The sequence below is a fragment of the Ascidia mentula genome, chromosome 4, assembly GCF_947561715.1.
Source record: "Ascidia mentula chromosome 4, kaAscMent1.1, whole genome shotgun sequence".
NCBI lineage: Eukaryota > Metazoa > Chordata > Ascidiacea > Phlebobranchia > Ascidiidae > Ascidia > Ascidia mentula.
In genome coordinates, this window is record NC_138569.1 from 2,070,674 (window position 1) to 2,088,752 (window position 18,079).

Here is an 18,079-nt window from a genome sequence, read left to right on the forward strand (position 1 = left end):
CTACAACAAACATTCATGTCGGGTCGTTACTACACAAGAAATACTTTCTTTCCTTGGCCATCCTGGCTTGTTACTCCGAAAAACAACGAAACAACGCTGAAGTGCGTAATCATCAGGCCGATTTTCGTATCAACGCGATGTGGTGCAACGTCCCGATAGTGTGTGCATTGCGTAAATCTCCACCAGCTTTTTGACATTAACCACCAGCTCTGACTGAGGTAGTGTTTGCCATCAAGTTTTTACTATGGGAAGTACAAACACTGCAAACGATCAGTCTGTTTTTGTGAATAAATGGGAAGTTTTTTTTCCCCGTCATAATAACAATCAAGCTTCTCGACCAAAACTCACCAATAGTCTTGAAAAATATGCGATAGTACGATATTTATGTAGCATGTTTATTGCTTTTGGTTTATAATCCTCAATAACTGTTATGTAGGGTTGGACTTTATTGCAGAGTGGTTTCATTGTGCGTGCATTAAGTTCGCAAGTAACTCCCAGACCTGCTATAATTATAATGAGGTAAATGATGTCAACCAACATCGTTATTTGTTGGTAAACTTGTCATAAACCCTTGTTTCACTGCCTCACGCATATGCTATTGGACGCTCTATTCAGGGTTGTAACTGTAAATGTCATCACTGCTCTCACAATAGTCGACCATACTTTGGGTAGCTATCCATAGGTTTCAAACACGACAAAAGGGTTAATCTTCCAATGATTTAAAAACAGGGGTCAAGCCAAAATAATACATGCAAGTAAAGGGGAATGTGTTTCACGTTGGTTGCTGTTCATCTACACAGGTGAACACAAACACAATGTTTCCGAAGAAATTGGACAGTTGTATAACACGCAAAATTATTAGGTCGGAGACCTGAGCGTCTTAATTTCCATCTTTAGGTCTTGTCAGGACGCAATGTGTTGTTCTGTTGGCACTAACAATTATTGGAAGACAATGTGTGATTCAACGTTGGTTTTTGAAGTTTACGACACGCAATAACTCCCCGGGGTTTCTGACCAGCCACGCACAATCTCATAAAACTCTTCGCCCACCGCTCGGCAATGAAATAACTGCAATGTGAAAAAAAAATCCCGGTTATATTTTTATAGTTAATTTATAAAAATCCTTTTTTAAGGATAGGATGATGAATTGGAAGCGTTATTTAGTATAGACTTTTGTTTCCACATGAACGGAGCAAAGAGACGTTTATTCTATAGTTTATCGCGGTATTTTTTACCGATATTTTTTAATCCACCTTTGTCACAAAATCAAAACATTGTTTGAGGGCTTGTATAAACGAAACAATGAGATGTTTGTGTCGTAATGAACATTTTTGTGATACAGTAAAACTAAAAACTGCCATATGAGTTTGCTGGAAAGCTTGCACCATGTCTGTAAATTCCTGATATCATCCCAGCACGGCGCACCACGGTTCCTTGGCAACTACAATTTTTTAAAATTACGTTGTTGGTTGTAACGAGTGGCTTTCCCCTTTTCAGGTCCAGACTGATGGTGAATCTTTTTATCTTTGGATCGTAAAATTTACGATATGCCATAAACCACGAGAATTTGTAGATACGACCCTGTTGCACGATCTAAGTAAACACTACGTTGTCGGACGTTTGCTCTCTACAATATGTGACAATGACAGCTATTGTGCAAACGCTTTGCGATTACGATGGCATCCCATGTACCAAAGCGATTGTTGTGTTTCTAGGAAAACGTAACGCCTAATTGTTTTTCGATTGCCAGGACGCACAATCTCAACAGCGACTTTGTTTCGGTTGGCCTTTGTTAAAACCGTGACTAACATCATCAATGTTAGTTTGCAACATTTATGACGAGCTATTAACCCCTGGATAGAGTTTTACTGCCCTCTCTACCGAAAATCATTTACTGCCTATCGAAAATTGCCTGTTACGTTCAACAAGGCTGGGTTTAGTGTCTCATCGCATGGAGGAAAAATTTGCCGTTTCGCAACAAAGACATTAAAACAGAACAAGATTGTTTCAATACTGCAACTCTAAAATTACTATTGAATTTTTCCATGTAAAAAATATAGATTTACGATGAAACTGCGGTTACCAGTAAATCCACCGAGATTGCTGAGTAAACATGTACAGTGCGGACCCTAAATAACCAAGACCTTTACCGTAAGTATAGAAAACGCATCGTTAAAATACCTCTATGTTATGGCTGGCAATAGTCGGCTTGAAAAGAAAACAATTTTGTTTGGTAGAAGCGATACTTTTCCGTTGATCACGCCACCGAAAAGTGACGAAAATGCAGCAAAGTGCAAATTCAGGCTCAAATCCCTCTTCGTGTTTTTCGAACGTAAATTGCCAATCAAATATTTCACAATGAAATGCGCTTGAAAGCATCAACATGCAGAGTTCTGGTGTTATTACATGATTATAGTCATAATAGTCAGAGCATTAAAAATAAATAAAAAAAAAATACAAATCTTGGCATTACGAGGCCTTGAAGGAACAAGAACCTTCTATTATTCAGATATTTGTAATTTCCTTTAATTGTACATTTTTTATCCTGTATATTTCGGCAAAAATTAAATACAGTTCATTCGATATACGCAGTATTTTTACCCAACACAATATTATCCTGAAGTCCGCTTAATAACTGCTACAGTAATATTTTCACGTTTATGTCATATTTTATCAAAATAATGTTTTTTTGCTAACCTGGGATAAAAACGTGCCGGTTATTAGGTTACTTTTATAATTACGTTGAGTTTTAAATGTAATACTCTTTGCCAAATCTTTTCTCTACAACTGTATGAATTATTTACAGTTTTTAGATACAATGAGAATGTTACCAGTTGCGCTGGATGTAAGGGTGCTGGTTTGGTCGCACTGCTCGCCGACTACCCAGCCTGTAATATATGCCAGCAGTGTTATGGGTCTATTAGGATTGTTTCCATATCTTTTGTTTATTAAAAACGGCTAAAAAATGTTTCTTTCCCAAACCATATTGACAGCAACGTACGTTCTTTGTAAATAATTTTTTTAGGGGGTTTTGTTTCAATACGTGTTTATATTCGATTACATATTGTCCACCGTGGTAGTGATACAGAAACAAGCACCTTCTGTTAACCATTTTTTAAGAGTTTCATTGTAAAGTGTCAAGGTTTCAAAAAATGTAAAAGCAAAATGTGCTCGTCATTGTAACAGCATTGTGTTAAAATGGTTGAGTGTGCAAATTTAAATGAAAAGTTACCTAACAAACTTATCAACACCATCCAGAGACGCGACTGTTGCAACAATCCAGACTTTGACTAATCGCGGGCATAAAAGTAAATACATTGCGCAAACAAACGGAGTTTATACTACCGCTGATACCATGCGCGGAACGACGTTACTCTGTTATTTACTGGGGGTATTTTGGTTGCATCTGTTTGATTGGTGTGCTGATTGATACAATAAAGCAACAAATGTCTCCCTTTTTTGTTTTCCGTGCGTAACAAAACATAGCCACAATTTTGGTTTTATTTGCATAAAGAATTTCAGAGTATTTCAATCATCATAATCCGTAAAAACGAACAGTTTAATGCCAAAATTAAAATAAGTTTACACGAATGCATTTACAATGTAGCGATGGAATGTTTGGAAGCGTACTGTCTTCGTGCTAAGATGTATTTGATTCATGTTCAGTCAAGACGTGTTCGGTCGAAACAATGGCAAATCATTATTGGCTTTCTGCTGATATATTGTGACACGTCGCATGAAGCCATTATTTCCCCTTGTCTTATCTTTGGAGTATTGGATCTAGTTTCGCACCGAACTGATGGCGGTGGCTGCATAGTAATCACAAAGTGGAAGTCTTGCTTGGCTGTTTGCCCTGCAAGATCGTAGTGAATCAACAAAATTACACTAATGAGACCTATTAGATCGAAATTTGGAACTGTTTCTAAAATACAACCGTTAGATTCACAGACACAATTGAAACCATGAGTGAATTAGACAAGACATTCTAGTTGAACTGTTTGATTTCCATAGTTGATTCAAATAAACGAAAGTGACACTGTCGCTGTTTTTGACCAGAACATAATGTTGGAGCTTTTTTTCGTGTCAAGCATTTTATGGCTTTCGAATTGAACCTTATATACAGCTAAATGTAGTGCATTTCTGATTATGCTTGGAATGTAACGTCTTACAAAACACTGTGATGTACGCGTTTCTGCGTCTAAACCCATGACATAAATTTGTGAGCATCAAGGCAAAGTGGCTCTTATACCAATACAAGGAAATGTGGATTCTGTGTGAATGCTATCCCTAACTACTAGCACCGTTTCAAATAGCAAACAACAGCATATTTACCCAACATCACGATGATATGGGGAAAAACAGTGTCTTAACTTACGAAATCTCATATCAAAATTTGTTTCCGTTATGATGAGATCAGTTGTTTCACCAGAGTTAAACAATAAAAGGTACAGCACATGTTTATGCTATTTACATCTACATACTGCAATGTTTAAACATCTTTGTCTGAAACAAAGACAAAAAAACGACTTCAAGCACACACTTGAAATGAAAATAGTTGTATTCACGCGACTGCGAATTCATTATTTATAATGAAAATCAATACATTTCCACTAATATATTGCAGTGGAATCATTATCAATATTCAAACGCTGAAACATTTTACTGACACTTTATCAAAAGAAAACAAGACGCAGTAGCTTTTGATTTATACTAAATTATTATAATTATTGCAAGATTTTAGAAAATTTTAACCCATTATCTTATAAACAATTAGTTGCCGATTTCAATCACCAATTCGGAATTAACCACAACAAACTCATAGTTATTACCAACATGGGGTGAAATAAAAAAATTTAGTGAACAAACTCATCATTTCAATAAAAATAGGGCGAAATAATTTACAATAACACCGTAAAAATGTTAATTAAAAATCGAAAAAAATTATTTGTTTATTTCCAGGCATATTGGAATTGGAAGCACAATCTGACCTTTACAGAATGTAGAACAAACAACTAAAACGCAACATAATTTGTTTCAGTGAGTAGAACATCTTCTTTCCATTTCAATGCCGCCTTGGCTTTCCTTAATGCAAAAATAATGCCTTTATGTTGGATTGTTACCAAAACAACACAATCATTTCGACATAATAACCCTGTGAGCAAATCTCTAGTTTAAAGAAATATTTTTGCAATTTATTGTTACACAGAACGAAAGGATACCAGCGAAACACTCAGGCTACTTCTAAGTCGCATATATCTTAGATAATTTAAGACATTCATTGATTAATGAGAAACAAATTTGTAATACGACAACATATGTAAGCAAGCACCTCGTCGGTGCAGCAGCAAACCTTTCTTTTGTCTCTGCGGCAGCAGCAGAACCAGCAGCCAGTAGTTACCGTTTCATCCTTTTAACAAAAATACATTTATTTCTTTTTTACATATAACAAGTCAAGTACTTAATCGGTGCAGCAGCAAACCTTGTTTGTTTCTTTGGGGCAGCTGTGGCATCCAATAGTTACCATTTCATCCTTTAACAAAAGTATTTTTAATTTTTTTTAAATATAACAAGTCAAATACCTCATCGGTGCTGCAGCAAACCTTGTTTATCTCTTTGCGGCAGCAGCAGCATCTAATAGTAACTTTTACAACCTGTCAACAAAAATATTTTTAATTTGTTGTTTTACATTTTACAAGTCAAGTACCTCATCGGTGCAACAGCAAACCTTGTTTGTTTCTTTGAGGCAGCTGTGGCATCCAATAGTTACCGTTTCATCCTTTTAACAAAAGTGTATTTAATTTTTTTTACATATAACAAGTCAAGTACCTCATCGGTGCAGCAGTAAACCTTGTTCGTTTCTTTGGGGCAGCTGTGGCATCCCATAGTTACCGTTTCATCCTTTTAACAAAAGTATATTTAATTTTTTTTACATATAACAAGTCAAGCACTTAATCGGTGCAGCAGCAAACCTTGTTTGTTTCTTTGGGGCAGCTGCTGCATCCAATAGTTACCGTTTCATCCTGTTAACAAAAGTATATTTTATTTTTTTCACACATAACAAGTCAAGCACTTAATCAGTGCAGCCGCAAACCTTGTTTGTTTCTTTGGGGCAGCCGCTGCATCCAATAGTTACTGTTTCATCCTGTTAACAAAAGTATATTTTTTTTTTTACATACAACAAGTCAAGTACCTTATCGGTGCTGCAGCATACCTTGTTTATCTCTTTGCGGCAGCAGCAGCATCTAATAGTAACTTTTACAACCTGTCAACAAAAATATTTTTAATTTGTTGTTTTACATTTTACAAGTCAAGTACCTCATCGGTGCAACAGCAAACCTTGTTTGTTTCTTTGGGACAGCTGTGGCATCCAATAGCCACCGTTTCATCCTTTTAACAAAAGTGTATTTAATTTTTTTTACATATAACAAGTCAAGTACCTCATCGTTGCAGCAGCAAACCTTATTTATCCCTTTGCGGCAGCAACAGCATCTAATAGTAACATTTACAACCTGTCAACAAAAATATTTTTAATTTGTTTTTTTACATATAACAAGTCAAGTACCTCATCGGTGCAGCAGCAAACCTTGTTTGTTTCTTTGGGGCAGCTGTGGCATCCAATAGCTACCGTTTCATCCTTTTAACAAAAGTGTATTTAATTTTTTTTACATATAACAAGTCAAGTACCTCATCGGTGCTGCAGCAAACCTTGTTTGTCTCTTTACGGCAGCAGCAGCATCTAATAGTAACTTTTACAACCTGTCAATAAAAATATTTTTAATTTGTTTTTTTTGCATATAACAAGTCAAGTACCTCATCGGTGCAGCAGCAAATCTTGTTTGTTTCTTTGGGGCAGCTGTGGCATCCAATAGTTACCGTTTCATCCTGTTAACAAAAGTGTATTTAATTTTTTTTACATATAACAAGTCAAGTACCTCATCGGTGCAGCAGTAAACCTTGTTTGTTTCTTTGGGGCAGCTGTGGCATCCAATAGTTACCGTTTCATCCTTTTAACAAAAGTATATTTAATTTTTTTCACATATAACAAGTCAAGCACTTAATCGGTGCAGCAGCAAACCTTGTTTGTTTCTTTGGGGCAGCTGCTGCATCCAATAGTTACCGTTTCATCCTGTTAACAAAAGTATATTTTATTTGTTTTTTTACATATAACAAGTCAAGTACCTCATCGGTGCAGCAGCAAATCTTGTTTGTTTCTTTGGGGCAGCTGTGACATCCAATAGTTACCATTTCATCCTTTTAACAAAAGTATATTTAATTTTTTTTACATATAACAAGTCAAGTATATACCTCATCGGTGCTGCAGCAAACCTTGTTTGTTTCTTTGGGGCAGCTGTGGCATCCAATAGTAACTGTTACAACCTGTCAACAAAAATTTACTTAATTTTTTTTATATACAACAAGTCAAGTACTTCATCGGTGCAGCAGCAAACCTTTCTTCTTTCTCTGCGGCAGCAGCAGAACCAGCATCCAGCAGTTACCGTTTCATCCTTTTGACAAAAATATTCTTAATTTGTTTTTAGTCAAGTACCTCTTCGGTGCAGCAGCAAACCTTATTTATCCCTTTGCGGCAGCAGCATCTAATAGTAACTGTTACAACCTGTCAACAAAAATTTACTTAATTTTTTTATATACAACAAGTCAAGTACTTCATCGGTGCAGCAGTAAACCTTTTTTTTTTCTCTCCGGCAGCAGCAGAACCAGCATCCAGTAGTTACCGTTTCATCCTTGTAACAAACATATTTTTATTTTTTTACATATAACAAGTCAAGTACCTCATCGGTGCAGCAGCAAACCTTTCTTCTTTCTCTGCGGCAGCAGCAGAACCAGCATCCAGCAGTTACCGTTTCATCCTTTTAACAAAAATATTCTTAATTTGTTTTTAGTCAAGTACTTTAGTCAAGTACCTCTTCGGTGCAGCAGCAAACCTTATTTATCCCTTTGCGGCAGCAGCATCTAATAGTAACTGTGACAACCTGTCAGCAAAAATATATTTAATTATTTTTTACATATAACAAGTCAAGTACTTCATTGGTGCAGCAGCAAACCTTATTTATCCCTTTGCGGCAGCAGCATCTAATAGTGATTCTTACAACCTGTCAACATAATTTTTCTTAAATAATTAAAGATCAAAATGTGGTCCTAAGTAGGGATGCACAGAAGTTCAGTTTGCCAAGTTTTTTCGGCCGAAACTAAGGCTTTTGTAATTATTCAGTTATTTTAGTGAAAAACAATTTACTAGAATGCTTTACTAATTTTAATACAACCCAGTAATTACTAATTGCACAGTGTTGGAGTCTTTTTGGTGTTATAGTTAGGTTTTGTGTCATCACTGAGTAAACATAACATAAATCCTACATTAGTAACTGAAAACAAAATCAGAATATAAACCTTTTCTACTTTGCAGCAACAACATCCAATAGCAATTCCACCTCCAAAACCTACACAAAATCCGAGAACCACAATTGCCCAAATCCAGTTTCCCCATCCGCCTGAAACATGCATGTAATGAAATATAGTAGATAAATGCGTCATACAAATATTTACAAGAAGGTAACTGTTCGCATTTCGTGGTTATCGCATACTGCCCGTCACTCTGGCACACAGCAGTGGCCTTCTCCTCCTTATTATTTGTGCAATCAAATTTACATGATTCCAAGTATCCACATTGATTTGACGAAGCGTCAATTGTTGGGGGAAGAAGTTCCTTCGAGCACTCTGTTTAGAAAACATGTTATAAATTTATCAATCAAACTCCGTAATATTTTTTGATCATTTCACAAAATATTAAAGAGTCATGAAAAACCGCAGTTACCACACCTTTCATGACTTTGATTGTTCTCTCGAGAATAGGCCCTTCCCCGTTAACGTACAGCGAAATCAAGGAGTTGTCGTCTTGCATTGTCAAGTTTTCCAAAGATATGTTGACAAGACATTGGCCCTCGGAACATGCGACGCTTTCAACATGATATATATTCATTTATTTTAATGGTCTTTTGAAAACCTGACTGACGTAAACAATATCCTCCAAGAAAAATGACATTACATACCTTGCGTACACCCTTCCATTCAACGTTACATTATAGTCACATGGGTAAGGTGTTATGCAGTCTGCGACAGTCTGCAGCAAAATACATTAATTTCTCTCTGCAACATATCTATCAAAATTAGAGTTATTCGAAATGGTAAAAGCTGCTAACTTTGTGTATCCATAAGAATACATAAATTAAGATTTTGGTTCGAATTTTAGTAAGATTTGACTAAATGTTACTAAAAATCGACCAAAATCTTGATATATTCTTTGAACGGCAACATTAAATACTGGAAATTTGTACTTATTCCGAAAATGCACTACAAATCATATTAAAAAATAACGTTCTTTTGTATACCTAGTGGGTAAAGTTACCTGATTGTTAATTTTCCAAGTAATGTTAAGATTAGTTCCCTCAGCCTGAACGCTAACTAACGCTGTTGAATTGACCACTTGCTGAATTGTTGAACTTTCAACCAGCGTTTGACTTGATACTAAAAACAAGAAAAATAAATAAATGATGATGTTGTTACACTTTTGCAGTTGCTTACCTAGAAACGAGGAGTACACTTCAAGTAGTCCCTTTTCGGTGCACGTTGCCATGCCGATTCCATTAGTGCATGAGAAGTCAACCAATTCCAGATAAGTTGGTGGCTGACTTGAATCAACTCGGCATGGTAAAGGTAATGTTTGAAAGGCGCACGCAACTGTTGCAAAAAGGTTCAAGTTATGTTTAAATAGCTACATGTTAGAAGTTATTAAATCGGACACAGAAACCGAAAAAAATATAAGTTTTTAGGAAAAAGTTTTGTTAGTACAATTTTTATGTCATATTCGACCTTTGGAACAGCTGTTTTCGGTCATTAAAAAAGATCCATCACTCAGACATATTCCAGTTGCGCTTCCGTTCCATCCATTCCGGCAGTCAAAATCTTTCTTGCAATCAAAACCACAACCATTGTAAAGAACTTCATCAAGACCATTGATATTTGTGGTAGAACAGTCTGCAAAACAAGTATAAAATGAAATTACTGACATTAAATGTGGAAAGAATTTGGTAATTACATCCAACTTCAAAAGATACAGCACCAATTGGATTGAGTGATGACCCTTCGATCATTTCCATAACTGTGTTGTTGTCGTTTTCAGGGTCAAGGAAATGAAGTTCAAGTTCAAATGTTAGCGCTGATTGCAGAACCTGTACCCTGTGAGATGTTCTTGCATACAGTATCTCTATCTTTTTTAGGTTTAATTTTTCCTTAAACGTTTTTTTCATTTTTGATTATCATTTTTAATTATCATTTTTTAATTGTTTAATAAACCTACTGTTTCAGAACTGTGTTTATCAGTTACACAGTTTATCTGACGGATTGGTAACGATGTAGATTACCACTCGCCAAATTATATAATTAAGTACATCCACATACTGTTCTGTAATTCGAGTTTGGTATGTCGAATTGATAGAATAAGATGTAATACTAGTATCACCAGATGTGAATGAATATCCAATCACGTCCTAAAATTAACGAAATACGGATTTTACCATGTGAATAAAAGTAAAATAAGATTAATTTCAACAATTTACACGGCTTACATATCATCTATATACATTTAAAGCTTGCAGTCTAATCATTATTTTCTCACCTGCGTATTTATCCGCCAAAACACAAAGAAATTTTCATTTTTAAGCGATATTGAAGCAATAGCACTAGAATTAACTGTTTGCAATCCAGTGGAAGAAGAGTTTAGCTTCATTGCATTTTCAACTGCAAAGAATTAAAGGTGTATAGTGACGCCAAAAACTTTTTACTCGTTTGAAACGGTTTAGATAAAAAATGGCAACAACAACATCAACAAAATGACTACGTACCGGTCTGACATTTTACACAACAACATGCTAATGTACATAAAGCAAGCATCAACAGCCTACTCCACTTCCATGTCTTTAGAAAAAGATGCATTCTTGTGTTCTCACCTAAACCTTTCGAGTCTTGGCGCACTTGCAATACGTTTAAATATGGACAAGTCCTAACAAAGACTTAGTACATAGATTGTTACAGCGCAAGCACAGACTAGCGAAAAAGGCAGTTGCGACGTGTTATTTGTTTATCTGTGTGTGGGAAGGCCAATCGAGCGATCAAACCTAAGGCTTACGTCAGGCAGGAAACTAGAATTTTTTTAGGCATCCAGATATAAATGTGTTCCGAATAATAGCAACCAAACCAGTACGGAGAAAGAAACGAGAAGTGATACCGTATTTACTCGATTGTAAGCCGTGGCTTATAAAGTTTTTTAACCTACCGTTTGTAATGCTTACAAGCACTGACATTACTTATAGCACCTACTTAATTACATCATTTAATGTCATTTCGATATTAAGTGTAACGCATGTTCAACCTGCAGTGAAAGCTCTTGCGAAGTAGCTTTGATCCTGCCGAGCTGCAATGTCTTGGCTGCGATGCCAAATAACCTAACTGTCGAATTGCGATACCTGAGATCGCCAAGTAGGGCAGGTAAAATGATGATACAGAGCCTTATACTTCTGATTTATTAACATTTAAACTGCAACGACGCGCGAAAAATTGCGCAAAAAATACAATTCAAATAGGTCGCACAATCAAAGTTCTTTTTACAATAAAGCTATCACAACACGATTGTAATTGATGAAAGAAACATTTTCAAAATGTATATAGGTGCGTTTGTACTGTTTCTGTTCACGTATCAGGTTTTATCACAGAACACAAACACAGGTAAGTACATGTAACCAAAATATTACAAACATTTTATATTTTGTTGTTTATACTTAATTTCGCCGAGTATTATCAGTTTTGGAAACGAATCTTTATCGTTTGCTTCCAGATTGTTTTAATCCAACCGACCCATGGATTGTTCCAAGTCAACTCGATTGGTCACTGAATTTTAAAGGTCTTCTTTATACATACAACACGAACGTACAATCCAATACATTGGTTTATACAATTACGATCAATATCACTGGGGTCGACCAACAGGTTGTCTATACAAATACTTGTGAGAAGACCGAAAACTCACTCAACACCACATCATTTTTAACGGAATGCAATCGAACGAATGGTTTTGTACAAATTTTGTTGATGGCTTTTCGGCCTCTAACTTTAAAGGAAAATCAAACACAAATAACTTTTGCGACTGTTCCCAGCTATTCATGTCAATTTGTTATCACCGTTAAAGGTAACTATGGTTTATATCACATATCCTACTATAAGAAATTTAGCTGTTTTTTGACAGAATGTCCAAATGATTTGGAAGGAAACCTGAAGGTTTCTTCACAAAATTATTCCTATCAATCTGACGGGGAGTTTTATTGTAATGGAGTTGGGAAGTTGTTTTTCCCATCAAACTCAACACATCTCACCAACAACAAAACTCAATGTTTGGAAAACAGTCAATGGGAAAACTCTCACATTGTTGAATGTTGGAAAGGTAAATCTAATAAATATTCTGATTTTTGTGCCCTGTAACTGCACCAGCAAAGTAAAATCGTTTTTTAGCACCCAAGGTTCAATTGGAATTTAACACTCCAAGTTGCCCAAAACATGGAAGCGAAATTTCGATGTACTGCTCGTATGAAGATACAATTCCAAAAGGAAACAAAACCATTTATTACTTTGAGGACAACTCAACCACCGTTCAAAAAGTAATTTCTAACACTTATGTATAATGTAACTTATATCTTTGCATTTAAATTTTTATTGCAGGACGAATCAGTTGTTTTTCAAACAACCATCTCCCAACTAACGATTTCTTGCCAAGCTTTAACACCTTTTACTGAAATTCGCAACGAAACTGGACGATCACAAAATGAGACAGTTGAAGTATTCGGTAAATTTTTGAGGTTTATTTGTGCTCTCATTTTCTGAATATTATAACGATAATATTCAGAAACACCAAGTAACGTGAAGGTTGTGTACAAGGACGACGAAAATATCGTAACAACAACAACAACTAAAGTATTACTAAATAACAAGCAAACTATCAATTTGAACTGTAAAGATGCACATGAAAATGTTTACAATTGTTCATGGACAAATAATGAATATACTTTTTCTAATGTTTGCGAAATTCAACATGAATTTCAACAATCACAAACCATTTCATGCAATGCAAGCAACTGCGTTGGATTTAACAAGAGCGGAAAAGTACAATTTGTTGTGGTTGAAGAAAGTATGTATTAATTTGTTTTGTTCTGGTGGTTCGGGGGTATATTGTAATTTTCATTAACAACTGATTCAACAGGACATCCTGTAATTGACGGCAATGACAAACCAGTTCATGAAGGAGAATCGTTGACGTTATCGTGCGACATAGTTTACGAGAAAGAACTCAACGCAACATTTAATTGGACGACGCCAATTCATTGCCAACAAAACAAGACATTATTTGTTGGAAACATAACTCGACATGACAAGGGAACATATACTTGTACAGTGTCAGACATGTTTGGAATCACTTCCAACAAAACATTCGTTGATGTACTTTGTGAGTTTTATCAACATCACATTGTTTTAACAGCCATAACTATGTGGTTTTATACACAGATCATCCTTACAACACCCGACTGTCCGCACAAGCATCTAAGAACGTTGTTATGGCCGAAAATCAGATTTTATTAAATTTTGCCCAAAACGTTACAATGAAATGTGAAAACGATGCCAATCCAAAAGCTGAATGCAAATTTGCCATCGGTGGCAACAATTACGTTCAGAGCTCGTGTGAAATAACACGAAATTTCAATGAATCATCCAGTATAGCATGTATGGCCAACAACAGTATTAGAAATGTTGGAATTTCTTCACCTGTTCAAGTGCTTGTTTTAGATAAAGCACGTAAGAACCTTCTGATATGCTAAAAGTTATTAAAATGTTGCATTTATAACAAGTAGTTATAACATTAACTGATATTTTATGCAGGATTATCGGAAATTACTATTTCGGCTTCCGTTGACAAACTTGTTGTGGCAGGAGAAAGCATTGATCTTAATTGCAGCATTCCCTATCAAGGAGCACTAAATACTAATTTTAGTTGGAAGATTCCTTCTCCTAGTCGCAGACTTAATTCAAGCAGCCCATTATTACATTTAAAAAACCTTACAAGATTTGATTGGGGAAATTATTCTTGCCATACAAGTGATGATTTTGGAGAAGCAAGCAGCAACTACCTTTTGAACGTTTCGTGTAATTGTGTATTATTGTTTGTTTACCGATGCTTCAATTCCTTTTTTTATTAGTTCCTCCGGAAATGTTAACTGGAAACACAAACTGCACGTGGGCTGAAGTGGAAAACAAAACATGTTCGGCAACGTTTACTGCAAATCCCCCTGCAGACACGTTTTCTGTTTCTTGTAATGAAAAATTATGTACCTGCTCAGAATGTTACTTGATTGCAATTAATTCCGTTCCAAACCAGCAAAGCTTTTTGTTGTTGACTGAGGTTGCTGCTATATTATTTGCAAAATGTTGGACACTAATTTCGAAACACAATTTGTAGGTAACAGGTAACAGCAAAGATGTGTATATTGTTACAATATCTTCTTCCACAAATCAAGCACTTATCCTTGAGTTTGTGATTTTCGACGGTCCTGCAGACGTTGGATTTACGAACCAGATAATTGTTATTGTTGCAAGTGTGCTTGGGGGAATGGTTGTCTTAGCGGTTATTACCATAACCGTTGCACTTCTATGGCGTAGAAATGTTCGAGCAAAACACAGTAGGTTTTTGGATGAAAATCTTTGAATTTGTGTAAATTAGTAAAATCGTAACTATCTTATTGATGTTTTAAAATGAAAGAGAGATATTATTACTTGTTACTTAGTAAAATTGTCTGAAAACAGTTGCATGCTAATTTTTTTATCAGGTCATAGCAACACCAAAAAAGCGAGGGACAACCCTGTATATCACAGTAACCAAAATTCTGAACAAATATCTGATGAGTTCGGTTCAGCTGGTAATAAATAAAGTCGACAACGTTTGTAGACTGTTTGGTCATATAAGCGTTTCTATATACACAAAAACCTTTATAATTTTTTCCTTTCGCAATTTAGGAACGGAAATGCGCAATAATCCAATTTATTCCCAATACAATGAATCTGAAACATATGCTGAAGTGAAAAAGTCCAAGAACACAATCAAAAGTAAGAAGATAATTTTCCTTTTTTTGTGATAACATTTTTTAAATTATTTTCGGTTGTAACTACTCATGTTTTGCCTGTTTTTTTTTATCATCATCAACAAAGTGGGATCAACATTGTCAGAGAAAGAAGAACGAACAAACCCAATCTACAGCACATCTGATTTAGGTCTGTCCTCTGGGGAAGCTTCAACTAGTCGTGGTATCTGTACGAAAAACCTTCATCAAAGTAAAAAACATTTATGGACCAAAACCGATCATTTAGTCAGCAAACCCAAACACTTTTTTTGTTTGCAACAAAGAACAGGACTGTGTCGATTCCATAAACGTCATAAACAATCACCAAACAATGGATGATGAATATGCTGTTGTCGACAAGACAAAACAAAAACAAAAAAGTAACATTCAGTTTGTTTAGTAATATTCACATTAAATTTTCTTACGTAGTTAAGAAAGAGGAGAAGATTAACCAACTCTATGGGTCATGTCCGTTGTTGGAATATAATTTGCATTCAAGTGTGGACTTAAGTCTTGATTGCATATTACCGGATGACCCTAGGAGAGGATCATCGAGTCAAGGTGGCAATAAACGCCCATGTTTAATACATGTAAAAGTATACATTTAAAATAATTTTTAATTTAAATGATATGATTGCAGAAGTTCCAAAACGAATTCCTGTAAAACCGTCGATAAAAGAAATCTAACCTGCCAAAACGTAAAATAAACAGTATAAATTTTAATGTTCCATGCATTTTAACTGAATATGTTCAGGAAGATGAACCCCCACATGTGCAAGGCTTGGTAAATGTCACTCAATAATCATCACAGATTTGGTATTTTGACTGCTATTTTGGAAAAAAAAACATGTTCGAAGGATTCGCAAGTTGGACGGGATTTCCCGGTCGACATTGAAATTATTTTGAAATCACTTTCACTTTCAGTTTTGTTGTGTACGCTTGGCAGAGCTAAAGTGACTTTATTTGTCATTTATTGACCAGCAACTTGCTAAGACACTTTAAATGTTGTGTACTCATGTGTACAACGATATGTATATAGTCCAATTTTCGTATCAATAAATAGTAGGTCTACTGCGTAATTGTTCATACTTGTTTTATATACAGCAATATATACATAACAATATAACATCAATTTTGGAAATCGAAAACAAAGGTTTTGAGGGACAAAGTAATTTATTACTATTATTATTATTCATATTAACATAACCAGATAAAAATAGTCTTTTATTCGCAGTGTAGTTATCAGAAAACACGCGTAATGTCAGTTAAAGAAAGTTCAACGAGAAGTACGAGATTGTCCTGTGTCTACATGCCCTATGAAGGCAGACAAATTTTGACAGATTTTTTGTAACTGTGTTTATCATCGCCGCTGGGTTCTTCTAGGCAATAGGTTTACAAGAACCAATCAAAACTGAAATACATATGGTCAAAGCATTTCTTACAACAAGATACCTAACATACGCAGTTAATTTTTGATTTTGCAATTGTGACATTGAAACTTTTGCGCACAAAAATATACATCTGCACACAAAAGGATCTCTACTTCAGGAAAAAATTCGCGTGTAACTGCAAGAATGTTAAGGCCATGAAACACGGATGAACAGTCATCACCAATGCGTTTAACGAACGGCGATAAGCAAACGCACACAATACAAAGATCTCGGACCAAAAACAAGTTTTTCAATGAAGATCAAACGGATCCAAACTGACGTTGGCAAAAGCTGTACATGTGTCAAATCAGCCTGGAAAAGTTGATTCTAAAACGCTGTCAGTAGGCCAAAGCTTGGGTGGCCCAAGATTAAAGAGCTGTTTTTATTTTCTGAATTAAATCATATTAGTCGCGCTGAGCACTTTCGTAAGTTGTATCCAACTCTTTTTACCGGAAAATTTCAGGAAGCTGTCAGAAAGCTGCAAAGAATTGCAGAAATGGAACGGTCTGGTGTTATATACATATACTAACCCAGTTGACAAAGTGGTGTTTAGGTATGGTGGTAGTGGTTCGGAAGAAAAAAGGAAACTAAACAGAGGTGTACTTCGCTACAGATTAATGCTATCCGCTGTAGATGAATCTTTGTAAAAACTGTCAAAAAGAAAATGTTTATTAAACTTGACGCTAATTCGGGTTTTTGGCAAATTTCCTTGGACGAAAATTTAAAACTTCTCAACGATCTGTTTATCTCTACCAGAGGCTGCTTTTCCTTCAATAGACTCCTCTTTAGTATATCGCTAGCGATGTGATGTACGTATTAAAGCGGACCAAAAATAATGGTACGATGCACGACATCGCGCACGCCGTTTACCCAACCCCTGTCATACGCCTGAATTAACTATGACGGAGATTTTCGTCACTGCGAAGTGATATCACCTCACGTAACACCGACTTCATGCATCGTCCGTGGCGAAAGTGGTGAACTGAGGCGCAACCGAAGGCACATTCACCAGTTCCCACAGAAGAACAGCCGCATACTTCGCGTTCTGGTCGAGTAGTTAAAAATCCGCAACGCTTTGATCTGTAGCGCAATAATGTTCTGTGCCGATTTTTTTTGCCTCTGTGAAAGGGAAATGTAGTGTTAACGTTTGTTTTTGGCGGCCGACATGCAAACGATTCCTGTCGATCGAATTAAGCCCGCTGAAGTCGACCAGACGGAACCGGTCGCAGTTGCGCGACCACCGCGCAGGGACAGGTAGCCGTTATCCTGCGCATACTCAATATTAATGTGTAATTGTTTGTTTATTTTCCGCACTGTACGTTTCTGTAAGGGGGTGGTGTATCGACTACTGCGTATTTATCGAAACGTGGCACGTGACATGCGTCGATTGCTTTTTTCTACATGTGTCTCGATTTATGT

General features: G+C 35.9%; 2 protein-coding genes across 21 annotated transcripts; one reads left to right on the top strand and one right to left on the bottom strand.

Moving 5' to 3' along the window:
- Positions 1–4,628: 4,628 nt before the first annotated feature.
- LOC145897285 (uncharacterized) lies at positions 4,629–11,050 on the bottom strand. Of its 20 annotated transcripts, none has more exons than XM_082985503.1 (35): positions 10,917–11,050; positions 10,691–10,812; positions 10,474–10,562; positions 10,112–10,251; positions 9,886–10,050; positions 9,598–9,753; positions 9,422–9,540; positions 9,066–9,136; positions 8,836–8,972; positions 8,563–8,733; positions 8,407–8,507; positions 8,064–8,111; positions 7,944–7,991; positions 7,812–7,868; positions 7,686–7,742; positions 7,547–7,615; positions 7,449–7,505; positions 7,306–7,377; positions 7,180–7,251; positions 7,076–7,126; positions 6,933–7,004; positions 6,811–6,882; positions 6,685–6,756; positions 6,563–6,634; positions 6,438–6,509; positions 6,316–6,387; positions 6,212–6,262; positions 6,092–6,142; positions 5,970–6,020; positions 5,827–5,898; positions 5,705–5,776; positions 5,580–5,651; positions 5,480–5,530; positions 5,330–5,407; positions 4,629–5,082 (listed from the first exon to the last, which is right to left on the bottom strand). In XM_082985503.1, the coding sequence occupies exons 1-35, from the start codon at positions 11,005–11,007 to the stop codon at positions 5,035–5,037; spliced, it is 2,871 nt and encodes a 956-aa protein (XP_082841629.1). In that variant the 5' UTR covers positions 11,008–11,050; the 3' UTR covers positions 4,629–5,034. The 20 variants fall into 20 exon arrangements, with proteins under 20 accessions (XP_082841629.1, XP_082841621.1, XP_082841625.1 ...); XM_082985495.1 differs by having other exon boundaries at positions 7,568–7,615; positions 7,923–7,991; XM_082985499.1 differs by having other exon boundaries at positions 6,706–6,756; positions 7,923–7,991.
- A 611-nt stretch (positions 11,051–11,661) lies between these two features.
- Positions 11,662–16,087, top strand: LOC145897027 (uncharacterized). Its single transcript, XM_082985184.1, has 18 exons — positions 11,662–11,796; positions 11,906–12,256; positions 12,314–12,508; positions 12,577–12,722; positions 12,784–12,907; positions 12,968–13,249; positions 13,322–13,564; positions 13,624–13,911; positions 13,996–14,265; positions 14,313–14,515; positions 14,573–14,792; positions 14,940–15,029; positions 15,127–15,216; positions 15,319–15,441; positions 15,515–15,610; positions 15,660–15,791; positions 15,871–15,928; positions 15,985–16,087. Exons 1-17 carry the CDS (start codon positions 11,730–11,732, stop codon positions 15,915–15,917), a joined length of 2,967 nt encoding a protein of 988 aa, XP_082841310.1. The 5' UTR covers positions 11,662–11,729; the 3' UTR covers positions 15,918–15,928; positions 15,985–16,087.
- The last annotated feature ends 1,992 nt before the right edge of the window (positions 16,088–18,079 follow it).

What these genes read in the sequence shown, in the direction of transcription:
- LOC145897285 (XM_082985494.1), bottom strand. Translation starts at nt 11,007, where the DNA reads ATGCATCTTTTTCTAAAGACATGGAAGTGGAGTAGGCTGTTGATGCTT. An exon ending in TTTGGCGGATAAATACGCAG is followed by an intron (nt 10,563 to 10,690) that starts GTGAGAAAATAA and finishes CGTTAATTTTAG; the next exon opens with GACGTGATTGGATATTCATT. An exon ending in TTTGCTGCTGCACCGAAGAG is followed by an intron (nt 7,506 to 7,546) that starts GTACTTGACTAA and finishes TTTTGTCAAAAG; the next exon opens with GATGAAACGGTAACTGCTGG.
- LOC145897027 (XM_082985184.1), top strand. Translation starts at nt 11,730, where the DNA reads ATGTATATAGGTGCGTTTGTACTGTTTCTGTTCACGTATCAGGTTTTA. An exon ending in GCTTGTTTTAGATAAAGCAC is followed by an intron (nt 13,912 to 13,995) that starts GTAAGAACCTTC and finishes TATTTTATGCAG; the next exon opens with GATTATCGGAAATTACTATT. An exon ending in AAATGTTCGAGCAAAACACA is followed by an intron (nt 14,793 to 14,939) that starts GTAGGTTTTTGG and finishes TTTTTTTATCAG; the next exon opens with GTCATAGCAACACCAAAAAA.